Here is a 20,155-nt window from a genome sequence, read left to right on the forward strand (position 1 = left end):
TATCTCTTCCCAGATCTGAACCTTATATCCTCTCCCACCCTCTGAATTTATTTAGTGACTACATGTTAGCGGCAATTAATATCCACCATGGTTATTCCACGAAGCGTTTTCCTTTCAAGTGAATCAAATTGATTCACCCTCAAGGAATTTCAGACTTCAACAAGTAGATGAAGAATAGTTCTGTGGTAGATGGAAGCTTGTGACAGTATTAGTGAGAGCGGGTGACATTTAGAATAGATGATCCCTAGGTTCTCGCTATCAGCCAGCTCCTGGTCCCTTGGGAGGGCCAATCCAACTTAAGTGGTGGAGGCCTGACTGTGGATTGCTGGGCATCTGAGAGCGTGCCAGCGGTCCTGGCCTTTCAGGTGGCCTGTGGCCTCTCCCCCTCACCCAGAGAGACTGTTCCCTCCAGGATCACTTTGCTCTCATCCCTGCCAGCTCACAGAGCAGGCTTCCTCCTCTGCCCCTCCCAGCCTGAGCATCCTTCTGTATCCTCCGCTAAAATCCTCAATGCACCTTCTATGCTTTCTGGTACCTTTGGTGTTATTTAATGATGACTTATAATCTCATTCCCATTCTTTATGTGTGGACACCTATCCCTACTCTTTCATGGCAAGATTCCTGACAACAAAATTTGTCTTAGGAATATATTCTCTTAATGTGAACAAAATTAAGTTAAAAATTAAATAATATAGGAAAAAAAAATCCACCATATGGAATTTGACTTGGTTGTTATCCTGTCTCTTCAAATAGCCAAAGGATGAGAAAAAGCATACTAAATTTTTTTAATAAATTATTTTAAATGAATTTGAAATTTGAACTTTACACTTTTCAAAGTTTACACACATGGAATTTACACTCAGCCACAAAATTCTTTGAAAGAATCAGATTAGGACCATTATCATGGATGTACTTGAAAAATATTTTTAACAAGCTTCAAACTGGTATTTTTAAAAGTCTTTTGATTTTTAAAAACATGCCACTCCTAAGAAAACTATATGCCCTCAGAAGATAATCAGAATGCAAGAACTCTGTGGAGTGGAGGGCTATTTGCCACATAGCTTTATAGAGACTAAGCGGCTTGGCTCCTGTCTCTCCGCTGTACCGCCCTCTCCCAGAGGTTCCTCTGAGCACAGCCACTCCTCTCTCCTTGGCTGATTTTCTGAATCGTGGGTAAAAGTAGCATTTTAAAACCACGTGCCTCCAACCTCATCTGGTCCTCTCTGACCGTTCCAGCCCTTGACTTTGAAAATGACTTAATTTGTAGACGCAACAATTAGCATCACAAGCAGAAAATGAGTTTCTGAAGCATTTGAAATTTTTGTCATTGTCTGAGAAAACGGCAGCATCTGTATGTGGTGTAATTTGTATTTGCAGGACGTTGAGGCGAATACAGTCAGACTTAAAGAACATGACCAAGATGTCTTGGTGCTGGAGAAGGTCCCAGCAGGGAACAGGGCTTCCAATCAAGGAAACTCACAGCCTCAGCAAAAGTAGGTTTGCCTCCAACACTGCAATTGCCAGACTATGATTAACCTTTTCACATGGTATCATCATCTCTACAATAGCACGTTCTCCTTTTTTTGTGGAAGACGGCAGCCTGTGTGACTGTTTTTTTTCCTCTCTATTGACTAATCACACATCTTGTGGAGGATAATGTATCTGTTTCTGGCACTGCGTCGAGCTTGGTGCTGCCTAGAGTAATTCCGGAGAGAATATTCCCCTACTCTAAGAATGCTTCCTCTATACTATGTTCAACTGTGGTAGCTTTGGAGCAGAAGGCATCGGTAAGAACAATAGGAACAGGAATGCCAGGCAGCTTGAGGGATACACAGGCCCCTGGGTATGGAGAACCTTTGGCATTTGAATTTCATATGTAGGATTTCTCAAGAAGTGTTTTCATCTTGTTATCTGCATAACTATCTTTGATGGAAACCCAGACTTCAGATATAAAACAGTCTATTGACTGTGACCTGGAACCATACATTAGACCTCATCCATAGTTATTCCTGCAAATTTCAGAAGGGTATTTGCTTCCCATTTAACATCAGATCACCCATTTAACTGATTCTTTTTCAGTATATGTGTACTCAGTTCCATCTTTTGCTGCAGCTTTTTTTTTTTTTTTTTTTGCTACAACTTCTTACATGAGATTTAATCAAATGTATCAACATTTGAATAGTAAGACAGAGGAATTAGGAAATGTGGCTCTAAGAAATGGAAGAAAACTACAGAATCTCATTTTAAAAATAAAGATTAATTTTTAATCTTAGAGTAATAAAAACACCAATTCTGTAGCTAAAGACATGTGGCCAAAGACTGTGTTGGAAAAGAATGCATCCCAAGTATTTTTCTTTGTTTGCCAAGTAAATGGGCTGTTCCCATTAATCAGTCCACTCACCATAAATGATGAGTTTTTATTGTTTAGACTGAAAGCCTAAGGCTCAGACATTTCATCTAGATGAGTCAACATATCTGCAAAGAAGAGAGGAAGGAACAGAATGTTATTGAAGAGCCATAGTGTATCTTGCATATTTTATCTAATCCTTATTACAACCCCTTTTAATGAATGGTGGAAAATTTTAGGCTCAGAGAAGTAAGCTACTTGCCCAGGATTACAACACTGGTAATGGTAGAGCTTGCATTCCAGTCCAGCTTGACCAACTTCTGAGTCTGTGCTCCTTTAGCCTCACAAATTACTCTAACAAAATATACTATTAATATATAAATATATCTTTAACACTATCTAGTAAATGTTGCAAAGCAGTATATTTCAAAAGGGCTGACATAAAATAGACAATATTACAAACTTTTCACTTACAAACCTATAAAATTACTGTCCAGAATTCTTTATTTTTCTACTTTTCACTAACTATAAATTCTTGAAAAATGTTCTTGCGCAAATGTTTTTCAACAGTTGTCCTTCCAGCTGACAAAGGAGGGTAAGAATGAAAACATTTTTTTTTTTAATGTGAAGGCTGGGACTACCCCCAGTGATTTTCTTTGTTGCTCTTAAATATAACAGTCCGTTTTATGTGATCATCTACATCTTTGATAATGCCTCAGATGTCTCAGGAAAATTTTGTTACCTGCAAAAGTAAGCCTTGAAAATTCTCTGTAACCTTAAAGATGTCCTTGGAAGGCCCCCTTCCCTCACCTCTTCATGGTGTGGTGGGAGCAGTGATCAAAAGGGTTTGCAAATTACAACAGCACTATATTCAGAGTGCTCTCCAAATATAGATTTTTTATTAACTCAAACTAAAAGGAAAAAGAGAGCCCACATATATTGATTTTATTTTTGGCCTGGATCTGATTTCTATTATAATTGGATTGGCCCAAAATTTCATTCGGATTTTAAACCCAAATGAACTTTTTGGTCAATCGAATACCTCCTTATTTGTGTCTGGTAGACCAATTTGTATACATTTCTTATATAATTCAAAGACATGTGCATATTCACAGTACACCGTTTGGAAATAACAGGCATACAAAACAGTGCACCATGCCAATCCAGAAAAGTAAAAAGCCTCTCTTTCAAGGGGTCATTTTCCAGGTTGAATTTTCCCAAGCCAAACCAGAGTTGAAAAGTGGGGGCCACGTAAGTGAATTTTGACTGATGTTCTGGACAACTTGGAAAACATGGGAACAACCATGGCAGTGGGTGGACTTAAAGTTTAGGATCCGTTAGGACCTCTGTATCCTCAGAAATTAACTTTTTTCAGCTCAAAGAGGGTCACCATGTTGGTGCTGATAACATTATTTTTCTGATTCACTTTTACCCTGAGAAATCCAGAGCAGTTTATGCATACAGTTGGCCCTCTGTATCTTTGGTTTCCACATCCACAGATTCAACCAAGCGCAGATGGAAAATACTGGGGGGAAAAATTTCCTAAAAGTTCCCAAAAGCAAGACTTGAATTTGTCATATGCTGGTAACTATTTCAATAGCACTTATATTGTGTCTACTACTATTTACATAGCATTTACATTATATTAGGTCTAAAAGCAATATAGAGATGATTTAAAGTATACAAGAATATGTATAGATTATATGCAAATACTACCCCATTTTATATAGGGAACTTGAGCATCCATGGATTTTGGTATCTGTGGAGGTCCTGGAACCCACTCCCTGCATTTTAAACTTTGAAAGCTGCCTGACTCTCCTCAAACCACTCAACTCTGAGTGTGATATTAAAATGTCAATAGCGAGACAGTACTTCTCATGATAGATAAACTATATGAAGCCCTCAAACATTACCATTTTGGGTATCTTCCACTGTGTGGTTATGTGGCTGTAATAAGAGGGAATTTGAAATGACTACTCCTGTTTCTGTTAACATGTTACATTTTCTTTAGACTATCAACCACCCAGACATTCAGCTCCATCCTATTTGCAGAAAGACGGCCTCTTTCAGGCACCCTCCTCCCACCTCTTTTTTTGTTCTAGGCACAGGCAGAAGTGTCCGCATTTCCAGACTTGGTATCAGAAGATTTTCTGTCACAGGTTTAAAACCTCACAGCTTGGATAGCCTAACCAGTCAGGGTTCTCTCTAACTTGTACTAGAGTAACTTCTTCATGCAGTAAACTGAAAAGAGCTGTACCAACTGGTCTTCAAGTCCTCCATTTAAACAAAGGTCAAGCAATAGGCATCTGGCAGCATCCAGCCTGAAACAAAGCAGTAACATGTTTCAGCTAAACCCGGACCTGCCAGATCACAAGCCAGAAGCTCCCTGCCCCCTTCCCAACGTCAGAGTCCCCTGCTCTGAGAGAATGTCAGCCCCTTCTGCGGAGCTGCAGAGAGGGAAAGGATAAGATCAGGCAGCTGTACCACTAGAGAGAGCCTTTGGCAGAAACAGATGGACGCCCTAATGTCTCTGACTGACAGCTGGGCAGAGTAGAGACACCATTTTTCTCTCACTAGTGGGATGATAGCATGAAGGACTGCCACCCAGGTAAACCTTTATTCTTTTTGACCAGACAATACACTCTAGCTAAGGGATGTCCTAACCAAGAATACCAGGATGGGAAACCAGCATTCTATCAGAGTTAAACTTTTGACAAGGGAACCAATTTCAAACTGATCTGTGAGTCACATGGCCAGCTATAGAGCTGGAAGCTTAGTAGCAACAGCTGCCCAAAGCCATGTGGAATAGAAAGTAACTGGTTTATGTAATGTAGCCCTTGAAGTATTGAAAGTCATTTATAGATATGCCCTCTCCTTCCCTCAAATGAAAGTGAAAGTGTTAGTTGCTCAGTCATGTCCCACTCTTTGCAACCCCACGGACTATAGCCCCCCAGTCTCCTCTGTCCATGGGCTTCTCTAGGCAAGAATACTGGAGTGGATAGCCATTCTCTTTTCCAGGGGATCTTTCTGACCCAGGGATTGAACCCAGGTCTCCTGCATTGCAGGCAGATTCTTTACAGTCTGAGCCGCCAGGGAAGCCCTCAAATAGTCATTGCCTATAAGAGGAAAAAACCTTTGTCTTCTACCCTGTTTACTTTGAGAAAAGGGTCAGCCGTTTGAAGGAGACTTTTTTATTCCCGGCTCCTCCCGTAGGCTGCAAAGCCAGATTCTTTTCAAAGATTGAACTCTTCAGCTTTCTTTTGGCCCTGAGTGCAGGCACACATACGTGTGAGCACACACAGCACATGTGCATGCACATACTCAATAAGTGTAAGTAACAGTGACCTCCCAGATGGGGCTTCCCTGCTAGCTCAGACGGTAAAGCATCATGCAGGAGACCTGGGTTCGATCCCTGGGTCGGGAAGATCCCCTGGAGAAGGAAATGGCAACCCGCTCCAGTATTCTTGCCTGGAAAATCCCATGGACTGAGGAGCCTGGTAGGCTATAGTCCATGGGGTCGCACGACTGAGCGACTTCAGTTTTTACTTTATCTCCCAGATAGACTGAGTTTGCTACCTCATTCAAAACCAGGGTAGTTTCACTCACTGCATGTTCATATGCACAGAGCCGTATGTTGGATTGCCTCTTCTTCCCTTCCTCAGGCAGGAGGATAAGACCCTGAGATTTCATACATTAGAAGAATTCTTGGGATCTCAACACCCTTCCTCCAGGGTCTCAAGCAGGCAGGGAAGGGATATTGGTGAGGAGAAGGAAACGGAGTTCTCCTGGAACTGAATCCCACCACTGCTTTCTAAACATGAGAGAATTTTATTTTCAGTGTTGTTTTCCTTTCTTGTCATTTTGCTATAAGTGTAAATGCCGAGCAGAGAAGCAAAGTCTTAACTTTGGAACAGGACCACCCAGATCACCTCAAAGTATTTTGCCTATGACCGTCTTGAATATGACTTTGAAATAACCCACACTCAGTTAAAAAAAATACATCCTCCCTTGTTGATTAAACGGTTTCATGGCTGGATCTCCTGATATAATGCCTAATACCCCCCACCCTGCCAAATAATTTATCTTTGACATTGAAACTATATGGACGTTCTACTGCAGATTTATTTCCTGTTATGGGAGGTTGTTTGCTTGTTGGTGTTTTAGGGGTTTGTTTTCTCTTATTTTTAGCTGCATTTCCAAAGTACATTCCAGTGTACAGTTGGGAGATATGCAGCATTCCAGAAATAGGCAGGGGAATCCAGTACCGGGCTGAAATTTTGCAACAAGTAACCCATATATGGATAACCTAGTTTATTGTCGCTTCCCCTTGCCCTGAGCTGCCCTGGGATTTACATGTTCCCTTTCATTCCCCGTGGAGCAAGGCTGACGTTCCCAGCTTGCTGGAGCCACTCTCCAAGAAGTTTAGTCTCATGTATGGAAAAAAAGAAGAATGTTTTAGTAACTACTTCAATTGTGATTTTTCTGTTGCCTTCCTGTGTGATTTTGATGAGGTACATGATCTTGTTTTTTTTACCATATGGGTCATGAGTTGAGTCAGTATGGTTCTCTGGGATCTCAAAAAATCTTTAGATATGTAAAAAGTTATATATCAATGATTTGCTCACTTTTGAAAAATTGAAATTAAATTAAAAATTGAAATTAATTGAAAAATTAATGATGGTTTTATTTCTCGTCCAGGTATACTGTGATGTCAGGAACACCTGAAAAAATTTTAGAGCATTTTCTAGAAACGATACGCCTTGAGCCAGCTTTAAATGAAGCAACAGGTAAACACGTAGAAGAGTTATGGCCATTAAATCTGGGCAGAGTACTGTGAAAAAAAAAAAAACATTCTGAATTCATTCTCAGTAGTGTATCAACAGCAGTTTTAGAAATGGGTCATGTGTGAGATCATTAGAAGAGCATCCTGCCAACCCTACTTTGCCTGCTCATCCTGGCTGTGCTTTGTAGATGGCCCAGTCTCATTCATACATGTTAGGAGTAGCTTTCCAATGGCATTTCTTAAGTTATCATTTAAATCCCATCTTCCATAGGTAACTATTTGGTTATAATTTAAATTCTGTCTACTCCCGCGAAGGATTAGAAGCTGCCTTCATAAAAGTCACAACCTTGCTCCAACTGGGAGTAAAGTGGTTTTTCCTGAGATTCTTGGACTGCCACAGAGTGGACCTGTACACATGTTAGTTTCCTAGGACCACTGTGACAAAGTAACACCATCCAGGGTGGCTTGAATGCCTCTCAGTCCAAGAGGCTAGAAGTCTAAGATCAGGTGCCGGCAGTGTTGGTTCCTTCCACGGGCTGTGGGGGAGAGTCTGAGATCTCTCGCCTGACGTCCGGTTGAGGGGTGGGTTGATGGCACTCTTTGGCATCCCTGGGCTTGTAGAGGCATCGCTTATCTTCATCTTCACACGGTATTTTCCCTGTGTCACTTCACATCATCTTCTCTCCATGCATTTGTCTCTCTGTCCAAATTTCCTCTTTTTATATCATATTGGATTAGGTTCCATATTCATTATCTTAACCAATTACAAATAAGGTCACATTCTGAGGTCCTGGGGATTTGGACTTCAGCATATCTTATGGGGAGGAAAAAAAAAATCAACTAATAATACCACTGTTCAATTAACTAGCCATGTTAACTATTACACAGAGATTTGATGGTGAATGAGATAAATCTCATCAGTGAACTGTTACTATTAGAGCTTGATATCCTTCTCTACTTTGGTCACCATCTTATGTGTGACTTTGAAACAGCCCACATTCAGCTCTTTTTTTAAAAAATAATTTGCTACTGTCCTGTCTCTCAGAATAATAGGCTAATATTTTAAGTGCATTGAGCTCCATAGAAGATTTCTCACTAAAAGAAGTTCAAATATTTGTCCAAAAATCTTAGTGGTGGTTCAAAATCTATTTCTGTCATCTTTGCAGTATATTCAAGGTAAAGTCAGCATTATTGTTGTTGTTATTATTATTCCTTCTAAAAGTATTTTACCACTGGCTACCTTCTTATTTTATCTTTTCATTCTAGTTTCTTATTTTGTGTAAATAGACTATCTGAGGTTTTTAATGTAGTGAATTAATTGGGGAGTAGTAGACAGAAAAGTCAGGATCTGTTTCCAGAGCACTTGTTTTCAGTTCAATATTTGTTGAGGATCTTCTTGGGCTGGCGCTAAGCTGGATGCTAGGGACAAAGCAATGTGAATAAGAAACCACCCTCCTGTCCTCAAAAAGCTTATAACCTCCTGGAGGACAAAAAGGAATATGCAAACAACTTGATCAAAAGTCTGAGAGGACCAGGCAGAGTGTCACAGAGGAAATAGCTTTGAAATGTCCCTGAAGGAAGGTCAGTGATCAATGACTACAGACTGGAGATGGAAGCCTTCATGCTAAGGGGCAACATGAGTGCTGACCCAGAAACAGACAAGAAGGACCAGATGCTCTGGCTTTGCTAGACTATCACATACACTAAACTGTCAGAGAGAAGATGGGGCCTAGGAATTAGGGTCCAGATCTTCAAGTATGTTAGATGTGAAGCTAAGCATGAGGAAGTGGTTGAAGATGTCTGAGCAAAGAGAATGTGGTTAACATCTTTTCTTGAAAAAGGAAATCCTTAAGGGATCAGTTACAAGGGGATAGCTTACTTTCAAGAAGCAAACATAACCTCAAATAAATCATATTTCTAGGACCCGAGGTCAGGAAAAATACGGCAGATTTTTCCCCTCTGATTAACTGTTGCCCAGAATGTGTGATTGCATAATACAAAAAACCAGCATCTTCTCTAAAGTGATTTTGACCAAAAAGGAACATTCTAGTACATTAGAGATGATGGTATCTAAGAAAAGATCTGTAAGACTTACTACCCATGAAGAACAAACATATTCTTCCTTTTAAAGTCACTTCTGAAAGAGGAGGGGACTAGATGATTGCTTCTTAAAAACTTGAAGCCCAGAAATCAGTGCATGGTATGGCTGTCACATAGGCTGTGACTCCTGACGATTCCATTTTTGATATTAGAACTAAGTTCTCATCATATTTTAATACTGAACTTCATTTCCTGTAGTTTTTTTCTCATTTTGTTTCTAAGTATAATGGTATTGTGTGGCATGACAGAGATATTAACTAAAGCTAAGGCGGTAATCAGATTGCAATATATACGTGTATCAAATCAATACATTGTGTGCTTTAAACTTACATAATGTTGTATGACAATTATCAGTTTTTTTAATGAGTGTAATGATTAAACCTTTAGTCACTGATTCCAACTTTGATAATATTTGTTAATTTAAAACACAGACATTGGAAATTCAGTATATATAGTTAAAATTTTTGCATTTCTCACCATTTTCTATTTGAAACCTTATGTGAGTTTCACAGATCTCAGCCATGGTGGTTCATTTTTTAATTGAAAACCCCTGTAGCATCTTGGATTCCAAAACTTTAACATGTGTACTCTTAAGGCTTTTAGATCTGCCTTTACGTGCTTTCCCCTTGAGGTTGCTTGGATAATATTGTCTTTGCAATGAAGAACCAGCATCAGATTCAAAATGAAGCATATCTGGGCGGACTTGCCTTATTTCTTTTGCCATCTCCCTGCTTACCTATCTACAAAACGGCTTCAAATATAAGACATATACCACTTTAATCTCCCAGAGAGCTTTTGTTTTGCTTCAGTTATTGCTCACAGTTTTTCTTTTCTTTTCAACTGCTTTTGTTTCCCTCACCAGTTCTCTGCTCTTATCATGTCCTTTTTCCATAATCCTATCACCCTTTCGTCTTTTATTGCTCCTTCTAGAAATAGAAAGTAGAAAAGAAATAAAGAAAATAGACATTGACAAAAGACAGATGGTGTAAAATAGACAAAGAAATGACCATATCTTAACTCTGCATACATGGTACTACCCGTGTGTGGTTTCTTAAATTATATATATATATATTTTTTTTTTTTTTTTTCATTTATTGTGGCTAAGGTGACCAGTACCATTATTACAAGTCTGTCTCTTTTTAAACTTACTGTACTTTTTGTCCACTGTCCTAAGGAAATTGAGTTTTGATCTCAAACTCTGTTAATCTTTTTATTTTCATATGCCATGCTTCTTCATATAGTAAAACCACAATACCCCAAGACAACATATAACCATTGGCCAAGAACAAACGAATAGATACTCTTGCTTTCCTCAACATTTCTACAAGAATGTAATTTCTTTTTCTGCTTTGTTTTCCTCCCCTGCAGATTCTGTTTTAAATGACTTTGTTATGATGCACTGTGTTTTTATGCCAAATACCCAGCTTTGCCCAGCTCTGGTGGCCCAATATCCTTTTGTTGTGAAAACTCTATTCCCTTGACGACACCCCCCATGTCTAAGGCCATTATTTCATCCCATGCTCTCAAGGTAAGTCATGACTGGGGCAGAATTATGCTTTCTGCCCTTGTCAAACTCTGAAACATCAGCAGTTTCCCTGCCTCACCACCCCCTACACACACAGATTTCTGATCTCTCCTTGGCATGGTTTTCATGCGCCGTGTTTTAAGGATTTTCTCCTTATTACCTGTGTAGAGAAACATGAGCCAATTTACCTAAGGAAGGTGATGCTGATGAGAAATATACATGCCTGGGAAGTAGACTACAGAAGGTGATGGCGGAAAATATTATTAGGAAGTATTATTAGGGATCGCGTCCTAGGCTTGGAGACAGACTTTGCACCTCTGTCAGGATGCCTGGCAGGATGGACCATGATCTGTTCATGTCCCTCTAAGCTGTAGTTTAATCAGACCACAGACCTGCTGAGATATATACAGGGTATAATTGTGGGGCCACTTTTCTTTCACATTCATCCTAGTCAACCCTATCCTCTAGATACTGATATTTATCCCTTTGTGGCTGTTTTTATTATTATCCCATTGACTTATGTCAAGGACACAAAACTTGAAATTCTAATGGCGTTTCCTCTAGGTAACTTGACCCTGAGCTTTTTTGGGGGGCAGCATTTCAGTGGTCTCTTGAGTTGACCAGCTGGTGCACAGTGTCTGGCAGAGGGAACATTCAGAAGACAGAAGCTGAATAAAAGAAGTGAATATTGTTAATGAGTGGAACCCTCAACTTTGGGGGAATGTGAAAGTGTATTTTCCAATTCTGCTTTATTTTTAAAGCAGCAAAAATACAGGCCCCCAAACACTTTGGCCTTTTTGAGCAGCTAAATATATGGAAGGAGAATAACTTTCTTTTTTTTCTAAGCAATCCAATCAATGTTGGCATGTTTTCCTTTTTCAGAATTATAATTGCCCTACCTGATTCTCATTTCCTTGTTCATAATTCTCTTTGAAGTCAACAGAAGGTGTGAGAATAGGAGATTGGAGTTGAATATGCTATTCAGAGAACGCTGCAAGAGTGAGATTTGGGTGTTTATTTGCCTGGAAACTATCTTTCCAAGTAATGACAGTTTAATGAGACTTAAATATATTATATATTCTTTCTGGCTCATATTCAGTTTTTCTCAAGTAAAATTAACACATTCAGGATCTCTCTGTGCTCTTTTACCTCCATACATGGTAATCATTATTAGACCTTTGAGATTTTTGGAAGGAAAAATGAAAACCACCATTGAGTGTAGACTTTTTTCTCCCCAACAGTTAGCATGTTGATAAGCTTAAGGCAAACGAAACCAAACGAAGAGTGAGGGAAGGTCATGGGCCAAGTTATATCATCTTGACAGCTCAGAGCCCCAAATACTAAGCTGATAGTCTTTTTGCAGATTTTTGTTTCTTCACTTGTTAGTTTGTTCTCCTTCAGAATTGATTGAGAACATTCACAGCGTTGACCTCTGTATTGAAAGTAGAAGATCCCAGAGGGAAAGTTTGCACCATGCCTTGGTGTAGAGGTGGGGGGTAACGACGTGGAGGGGAGGCGAAGGCAGGAGAAGTGGACAGTAGGGTCAAGGGAGGCCTGTGGTGTCCAGTCCTAACTTTTCTCAGAGATGGAGGGAGTCAGGATGGTTGGGTACCATCCACACTACCTAAGTCCTCAGGCCACCCTCCTCACACCCTGCCCCATGAGAACTCAGATTCTCTTAACCGTTCTGTTTTGAAACAACCCTTTACATGCCAGGCACCACTGACCCATATTATACCTCTTTATCCATATAGGAGTTTATTGGGTTAGTGTCAGTTTTATTTAAAAGTGAGAATTCTGAGCCTCAAAAACAAACATGTCCAAGGCAAGTGGCAGAACTAGGATTTATCCAGGTGTTAGGATTCCAAGCCTGGGGTGTGGCACTTTTTTCCTTCACAACTTACTCTTCCAGAGGCTTATCCTTTAGAGTTTCGAAACATTTCTTGGAAATTTATTGCATGATACATGTTTATTTGTGCTTCAGTTGGCTAAAATAAAAGTGGGCCTGATTTGTTGAAACCAAATAAAGTGTCTGATAGAACTTTTTTTGTTTTATAGTGATGGATATGTTCTGTATCTGTGCAGCCCAGTAGCCACTAGCCTTGAAATTGGGTTCTATGCCTGAGGAACTGTATTGTTAATTTTATTTAATTTCAGTTAATTTAAATGTAAATAGCCACGTGTAACTAGCGGCGGCTATAGAGGACAGCTTAAGTCCGGTCCTTCAATTCAGTTCAGTTCAGTTGCTCAGTCGTGTCCAACTCTTTGCGACCCCATGAATTACAGCACCCCAGGCCTCCCTGTCCATCACCAACTCCCGGAGTTCACTCAGACTCACGTCCATCGAGTCAGTGATGCCATCCAGCCATCTCATCCTCTGTCGTCCCCTTCTCCTGCCCCTAATCCCTCCCAGCATCAGGGTCTTTTCCAATGAGTCAACTTTTCACATGAGGTAGCCAAAGTACTGGAGTTTCAGCTTATAGATACTGGGAATAAAACAAGAATTACTGTCCTGTAATGCCTGCGAGGCCAGGAAGACATCCTGCTGCAGGCAAGCAAATGGAAAGGGCTGTAACTTTGAAGGTCATGTGTGTGTAAGTGTGTTTAAACCATGCTAAGGACTCAATTTCTAGTGTGTTTGGCTCCGGAGAGATGCTATATAGCTTCCTTACATAAGCTTCTTTTTCAATCATAAGTAACATTAACAAACCGTAACTGACTTAAGCAATAAGGGAATTCATCAAAAGGATGGAGTAACTCAGAGAATGGAAGGAATCCTTAGAGCCCAGGCCTTAGAAAGGAACCTTGGGGGCAGCAACGAAGGAACAGCTGCTAGACTAAAGTGAAAGTGAAAGTTGCTCAGCCAAGTCCGACTCTTTGCGACCCCATGGACAGAGGAATCTGGTGGGCTAAAGTCCGTGGAATTCTCCAGGCAAGAATACTGAAGTGGGTAGCTGTTCTCTCCTCTGGGGGATCTTCCCAACCCAGGGATTGAACCCAAGTCTCACACATTACAGGTGGATGCTTTACCAGCTGAGCTACCAGGGAAGCCCAACAATACTGGAGTGAGTAGCCTATCCCTTCTCTAGGGGATCTTCCCGACCCAGGAGTCAAACGGGGTCTCCTGCACTGCAGGTGGATTCTTACCAGCTGAGCTTCCTGGGCCCTTGCCTCATTCCCACGTCCCTGGGAGTAGCCCGGGTGACTGGTGACGTCTTGGTCAAAGGAAGGCAAAGCACTTTATTGAATAGTTTTTCAGAGACTGCCTATAAAGAAAAATGGAGAAAGTGGAGAAATAGAAGATGAACAGTCAGGAAAAAAAACAACAACAACACATAAACTGTTTAGCATCATGTCCTCATGTGACAGGGAGCTAGAATGTAAAACTGAACAAGTAGGCTAATACCCATGTTGTTATGGGATTTAGGGATAGTAAAATACTTAACTGCATTCCATTAAAGCACTTAAATTAAGTGCGTTGATTTGGCTGTGTGTTTTTAAAGTACTTATTAATATATGTGACTTTTCATAGCAGCCCTATGAAGAAGTCAGTATTTTCACTGCTCTTTTTCCAAATCAATAAACTAGGATAATGAAAAATTATGATTTGCTCAGAGAAAGGTAATTACTAGTACAGAAAAGACTTGAGCTCTGAGCCACTGGCGTCTGTTCTGTCCTTAATCCACATTGTGCGTCTCCTCCAATTTTGCTTTTAGCATAGGAGACGATGGTAGAACTCTGTTTAACATTAATATTTCAGGCCTTTTATGTGCTAATGAGAGAGACTCTATTCATTAGATATGCTTGGGACATGATTTGGCCTGATGAATACAAGTGCTTTATAATGAGTTTCTTCAATTATATTTGTTCAATTTCTGTACTTTTCATCTCTAGTTTCTTTAATCTTTTAAAAATCTGCACTTAAAATACAGTTCAATTTTCTGTTCATCTTTAAAAAGAAAATTAACCCCTGCCCCTTATAACCTTACCAGGTATTACTGTGGTTAACATTTTGATATGTAGCCTTTCAGTCTTTTTCCTATACATTTAGATATATGCTTTGAAACATAAGGATGGGTCACACTCTAAATAATTATGTATGTTTTGTTACTAAACAAACAGAGCCATTTTTCTGCCATTAATTTTTTCATATCATTTCTCTGAATATAGATGGCTTGGTCATCATTAAAAATAGAACATTCTCACTGTGAAAAATTCAATTTACAGAAAAAGAGAACAAAGTTCACCTGATATCTCACCGTTGAATTATGAAAAATCTTTCAGAACTTATATACATGTATAATCTTATGTATGTGAGATCATGTTATACATGCTTTGTAAAAATATGTGTTCTTTCATCTACCAGTATATGCTGTAGATCTTTTGAAATCAATATATGCAAATAAAACGCCATCATTTTGTTCAGATAATTCCACAAATGCTTACTGAACACTAAGTCTTAGCTAAAACTGCCTTATACGGAGTAAATACAATAGGTTTCCTTATTGAAAAGGCAGGGTATCCATCTCTTATTTCTTTGTGAATATGATCTGGGGATGTTCTCTTTATAAGCTGACTTGGATTCTCTAAGAGGAACACTAACCAAAATTTGTAAACCAAGATTTACAAAAGGGTATCAGATTCTTAAAGCCATGTTTTTAGGGATATTCTTTGCATTTCTAAGGAAAATTGTCAGCTTCAATTCTGTTGAAGCCAAATTTTATCATTCTAGTCCCTTACTTGGTTTCTGAAAAAATGTTTGATCTCTGTGTCACTATGAGAGCAATTTAGTCCTGCAGATATACAATTTGAGAATTTATTTCAAATAAGAAGGCTTAGTTTGATGATGCTATGAACGTAGTATCCTCTTTCAAAGAAAATGACTATATTATCAGATGTTCTACAAAATATTTTATATGTATCTTTCTCAGCCTCATATTAACACTGGGAGATGTGTACTCTTTTTGCATTAAGGAAGTGAGACTGAGCAGATGAATAATGTGCTCCAAGTTACCTACTAGTAAGGGTTGTAGATCATGACAGACTGTGCAAAACTCTGAGAGAGATGGGAATACCAGACCATCTTACCCGTCTCCTGAGAAACCCATATGTGCGTCAAGAAGCAACAGTTAGAACCCTGTATGGAACAACTGACTGGTTCATGGTCAGGAAGGAAGTACAACAGGGCTCTCTGCTGTTACCCTTTTGGTTTAAAGTGTATGCTGAGCACACCATGAGAAATGCCGGGCTGGCTGAAGTATAAGCCGGAATCAAGATTGGCAGGAGAAACATCAACAACCTCAGATATGTGGATGACACCACTCTAATGACAGAAAGTGTAGAGGAACTAAAGAGTCTTTTGATGAGGGTGAAGGAGGAGAGTGAAAGAGCCGGCTTAAGACTAAAAAAAAAAAACCAAAAAACTAGGATCATGGCATCCAGCCCTATTACTGCATGGCAAATAGAAGGGGTAAGGTGGAAGCAGTGGTAGATTTCCTCTTCTCAGGCTCCAAAATCACTGCGAATGGTGACTGCAACCATGAAATCAAAAGACAATTGCTTCTTGGCAAGAAAGCAATGACAAATCTAGACAGTGTGTTGAAAGGCAGAGACATCACTCTGCCGACAAAGGTCCATATAGTCAAGGCTATGGTCTTCCCAGTGGTTGCTTACGATTGTGAGAACTGGACTATAAAGAAGACAGAACACCAAAGAATTCATGCCTTCAAACTGTGGTGCTGGAGAAGACTCCTGAAAGTCCCTTAAGACAGCAAGGAGATCAAACCAGTCAATCTTAAGGGAAATCAACCCTGAATACTCCCTGGAAGGACTGATGCTGAAGTTGAAACTCCAGTATTTTGGTCATCTGACCTGAACAGATGACTCAACGGAAAAGTCCCTCTTGCTGGGAAAGATGGAGGGCAGAAGAAGAGGGCGTCAGAGGATGAGAGGGCTGGACAGCATCACCGATGCAACGAACATGAACTTGGGCAAACTCCAGGAGATGATGAGGGACAGGGAGGCCTGGCATGCTGCAGTCCATGGGGTTGCAAAGAGTAGGATACGACTGGGTGACTGAACACCAACAAAAACAAGGGTTGGGACAGTATTTGAACCTAAGCAATGTGTTGCATTAGACCAAGTCCTAGCTGCTCTGCTATGAGTACAAGCCCCTGCCTAAAACTAAAAATAGCCAAGAACTAAAGACTTCTAGAAACAGAGAATTCTGAAAATCAGTGAGAAAAAAAAAAAATTCTGAGCAAGAAAATAAGAAGTAGGAAGAGCTTCTGTGAGCTCCAAGTTAACAGGTACACACAAACAGAGATCAACCCAGGAATGCCAGGTCTTGTGAAGAATTCCAAAACCATCCATTTCCAGATTCTGAATTATTTCCAGAGGTAGAGCAGTAATAATATTGATGATCAGTAACCTTTAACTGAGCAGCTGGTATGTCTGAGATATATTCTGCATGGTTCACCAGTATTGCCTCATCTCCTCCTCGACAGCTATCCTAGGAAGTTTACTGATGGAGAGACTGGTCTCACAGAAAAGTTGGGAAGCCACAAGATGAACCCAGGTGGTCTAATTCCAGAACCTGAGTTCCCAAGCACACGTTGCATCAAGGAAGGAACAGACTTAGTGCTCAGGATGGGGGAGGGGAGGCGCTTCAAAAGGCAAGCTGGGTAGTAAAGAGGCCCATAATACAGTGGGAAGAACAAGAGCTCTGAAGTCAGGAGACCCGTGTTTAAAACCTACATCCTTTAAGCTATATGACTTGCAATTATCTTTAACCTCTCTGAACCCTGCCTGTATAATAGGGGTAATTACACCTGCCCTACCCTCCTCACCAGGTTGTTGTGAAGACCAAATAAGGCTATGTGTGTGAAAGTACATTATAAACCTTAAAGCCCCTTATAAATATTGCCCCTCTATAAACAAATGATTGTACACCACGAGACGGACATAGCATAAGGTAAAGAATATAGTAAAGCTTTGTTGAGTCAGTGGGCAGATGACCCCCAAAGTTTGTTTTCAGCTTCAAGCAGAGATCTTGCATGCAAAGCAGGGTTTTAAAAAACAACAACATTGAAGAGTATCAGTTTGAATGTTGATAAGTGTTTTATAAATAGCTGCATAATTAGCATGTACTTACTGCAAAAAGTATACATAATATTTTATTCCCTGTTGTAGGCTGTAATGAATCTGCTGCCTCTACATCCTAGGAGGTTTTCACTTACTTTCCCCATGATAATTTTAATACGTGGAACCATTATTAGCTGAATTAAGAATAAGTAAATGAGCAGTAAAAAAAAAAATACAGAAAAATTACAGGTGCCTGTGGTGAGTAAGATAATAACTAGGTAAAAATATATGAAATAATTATAGTGTTTGAACAGCAGAGCCGGCATGAGGAAAATGACTCAATGGAATATTAAACCTGCTGTTGGCGGGGTAGAAAGGCTCTGTGGCCTTCACCTCTTCTGAGTCCCAGCCCAAATACCTCGCTGAAAACAGATCCAGTTTGTCCTCATCCATGATTTTGTGATGTCAAAGGAGTTGGTCTGATTCAATGAAGATTTAGTCATTCTAAAAGCCTGTGGGCCTGTAGACTAAGTACCCAATAACTGAAATATTCTATTTTAAAAATATACCAGAAGCTGGTATTTGTTGTAGACCTAACCTGGTGACATTGAATATGAAGTTATTTAGAATATATCTATGATTTGTATTGAATATCTCAACAAAATGGAATTAAAGGTAATTTAGATAGTTTTAAAGAGCTTCCCTTTAAAGAGCTTCCCTTTAAAGAGCTTCCCCTGTGGCTCAGCTGGTAAAGAATCTGCCTGCAGTGCAGGATACCTGGGTTCAATTCCTGGGTTGGGAAGATCCCCTGGAGAAGGTATTCTGGCCTGGAGAATTCCATGAACTGTATAGTGCATGGGGTTGCAAAGAATCAGACACAACTGAGCGACTTTCACTTTAAAGAGCTGTGGATTGGGGTTAGGGGGGAGAAGTATAAGAAAATACTATTATATGTAGCACTCCAAACAGTGTCATTGAATAGTTTAAGGTAAACATTCAAGGCTTTTTATGTTTCATGTGCCCAATCCTTTATTAGGAAATGCAGAGATTCACGAAGAGTTTAAGACATGGTTCCTGCTCTTAAGGATTCCATTTTTTGTATTTTTCATTTTTTTCTTCTTGAAGAATAGTTAATTAAAGTATTGTTTTAGTTTCAAGTGTAGAGCAAAGTGATTCATATATATATATATATATATATATACACACACACACATATATACAGGCTTCCCTGGTAGTTCAGCTGGTAATGAATCTGCCTGCAGTGCAAGAGACTGCTACTCAATTCCTGGGTCAGGAAGATCCCCTGGAGAAGGGATAGGCTACCCACTCCATTATTCTTGGGCTTCCCTGGTGGCTCAGATGGTAAAGAATACGGGTTCAATGTGGCATGGCAGAACTCCATGGGCAGAGGAGCCTGATAGGCTACAGTCCATAGAATCACAGAGTCAGACATGACTGAAGTGACTAAGCACAGCATGTTTTTATATATATATATATATATTCTTTTTCATATACTTTTCCATTATAGGTTATTAATAGATGTTGAATATGCTTCCCTGTGTTACATGCTGCTGCTGCTAAGTCGCTTCAGTCGTGTCCGACTCTGTGCGACCCCATAGACGGCAGCCCACCAGGCTCCCCCGTCCCTGGGATTCTCCAGGCAAGAACACTGGAATGGGTTGCCATTTCCTTCTCCAATGCATGAAAGTGAAAAGTGAAAGTGAAGTCACTCAGTCATGTCCGACTCCTAGCGACCCCATGGACTGCAGCCCACCAGGCTCCTCCGTCCATGGGATTTTCCAGGCAAGAGTGCTGGAGTGGGGTGCCATTGCCTTCTCCACTGTGCTACATAGTAGGTCTTATTTATTATATATGTATATCTATCTATCTATCTATCTATCTATCTATATATATATATATATATGTTGGGCTTTACCATATGAGCCACTGGTCTTATTTATGTGATATATATATATATTATATATATATATATATGTTGGGCTTTACCATCTGAGCCACCAGGGAATATGTTGGGCTTCCCTGGTGGCTCAGATGGTAAAGAATCTGTCTGCAATGTGGGAGACTGCGGTTTGATCCCTGGGTCAGGAAGGTCCCCTTGAGAAGGAATGGCAACCCACTCCAGTATTCTTGCCTGGAGAATTCCATGGACAGAGGAGCCTGGTGAACTACAGTCCATGGGGTCACAGAGAGTCGGACATGACTCAGCAACCAAAACACACACACACACACACACACACACACACACACATATATTAATCCCAAACTCCTAATTTATCTCTCCCCATTCCTCTATCCC

At 40.1% G+C, this 20,155-nt stretch overlaps 1 protein-coding gene across 10 annotated transcripts in view; it reads left to right on the forward strand.

Annotated features, from left to right (window-relative positions):
* RAPGEF4 (Rap guanine nucleotide exchange factor 4) overlaps nucleotides 1-20,155 on the forward strand; it is a 334,437-nt gene that overhangs the window by 268,862 nt on the left and 45,420 nt on the right. For all 10 annotated transcript variants that reach the window (XM_086358467.1, XM_086358458.1, XM_086358473.1 and 7 more), the window contains 3 exons: nucleotides 1,378-1,493; nucleotides 7,046-7,134; nucleotides 10,599-10,677. In XM_086358467.1, coding sequence (XP_086214593.1) covers nucleotides 1,378-1,493; nucleotides 7,046-7,134; nucleotides 10,599-10,677 — 284 coding nt within the window. The remainder of the gene's footprint in view (nucleotides 1-1,377; nucleotides 1,494-7,045; nucleotides 7,135-10,598; nucleotides 10,678-20,155) is intronic.

The sequence above is a fragment of the Bos grunniens genome, chromosome 2, assembly GCF_055505025.1.
Source record: "Bos grunniens cultivar Pamir isolate PY7600 chromosome 2, Bosgru_T2T1.0, whole genome shotgun sequence".
In the NCBI taxonomy this organism is placed as follows: Eukaryota; Metazoa; Chordata; class Mammalia; order Artiodactyla; family Bovidae; genus Bos; species Bos grunniens.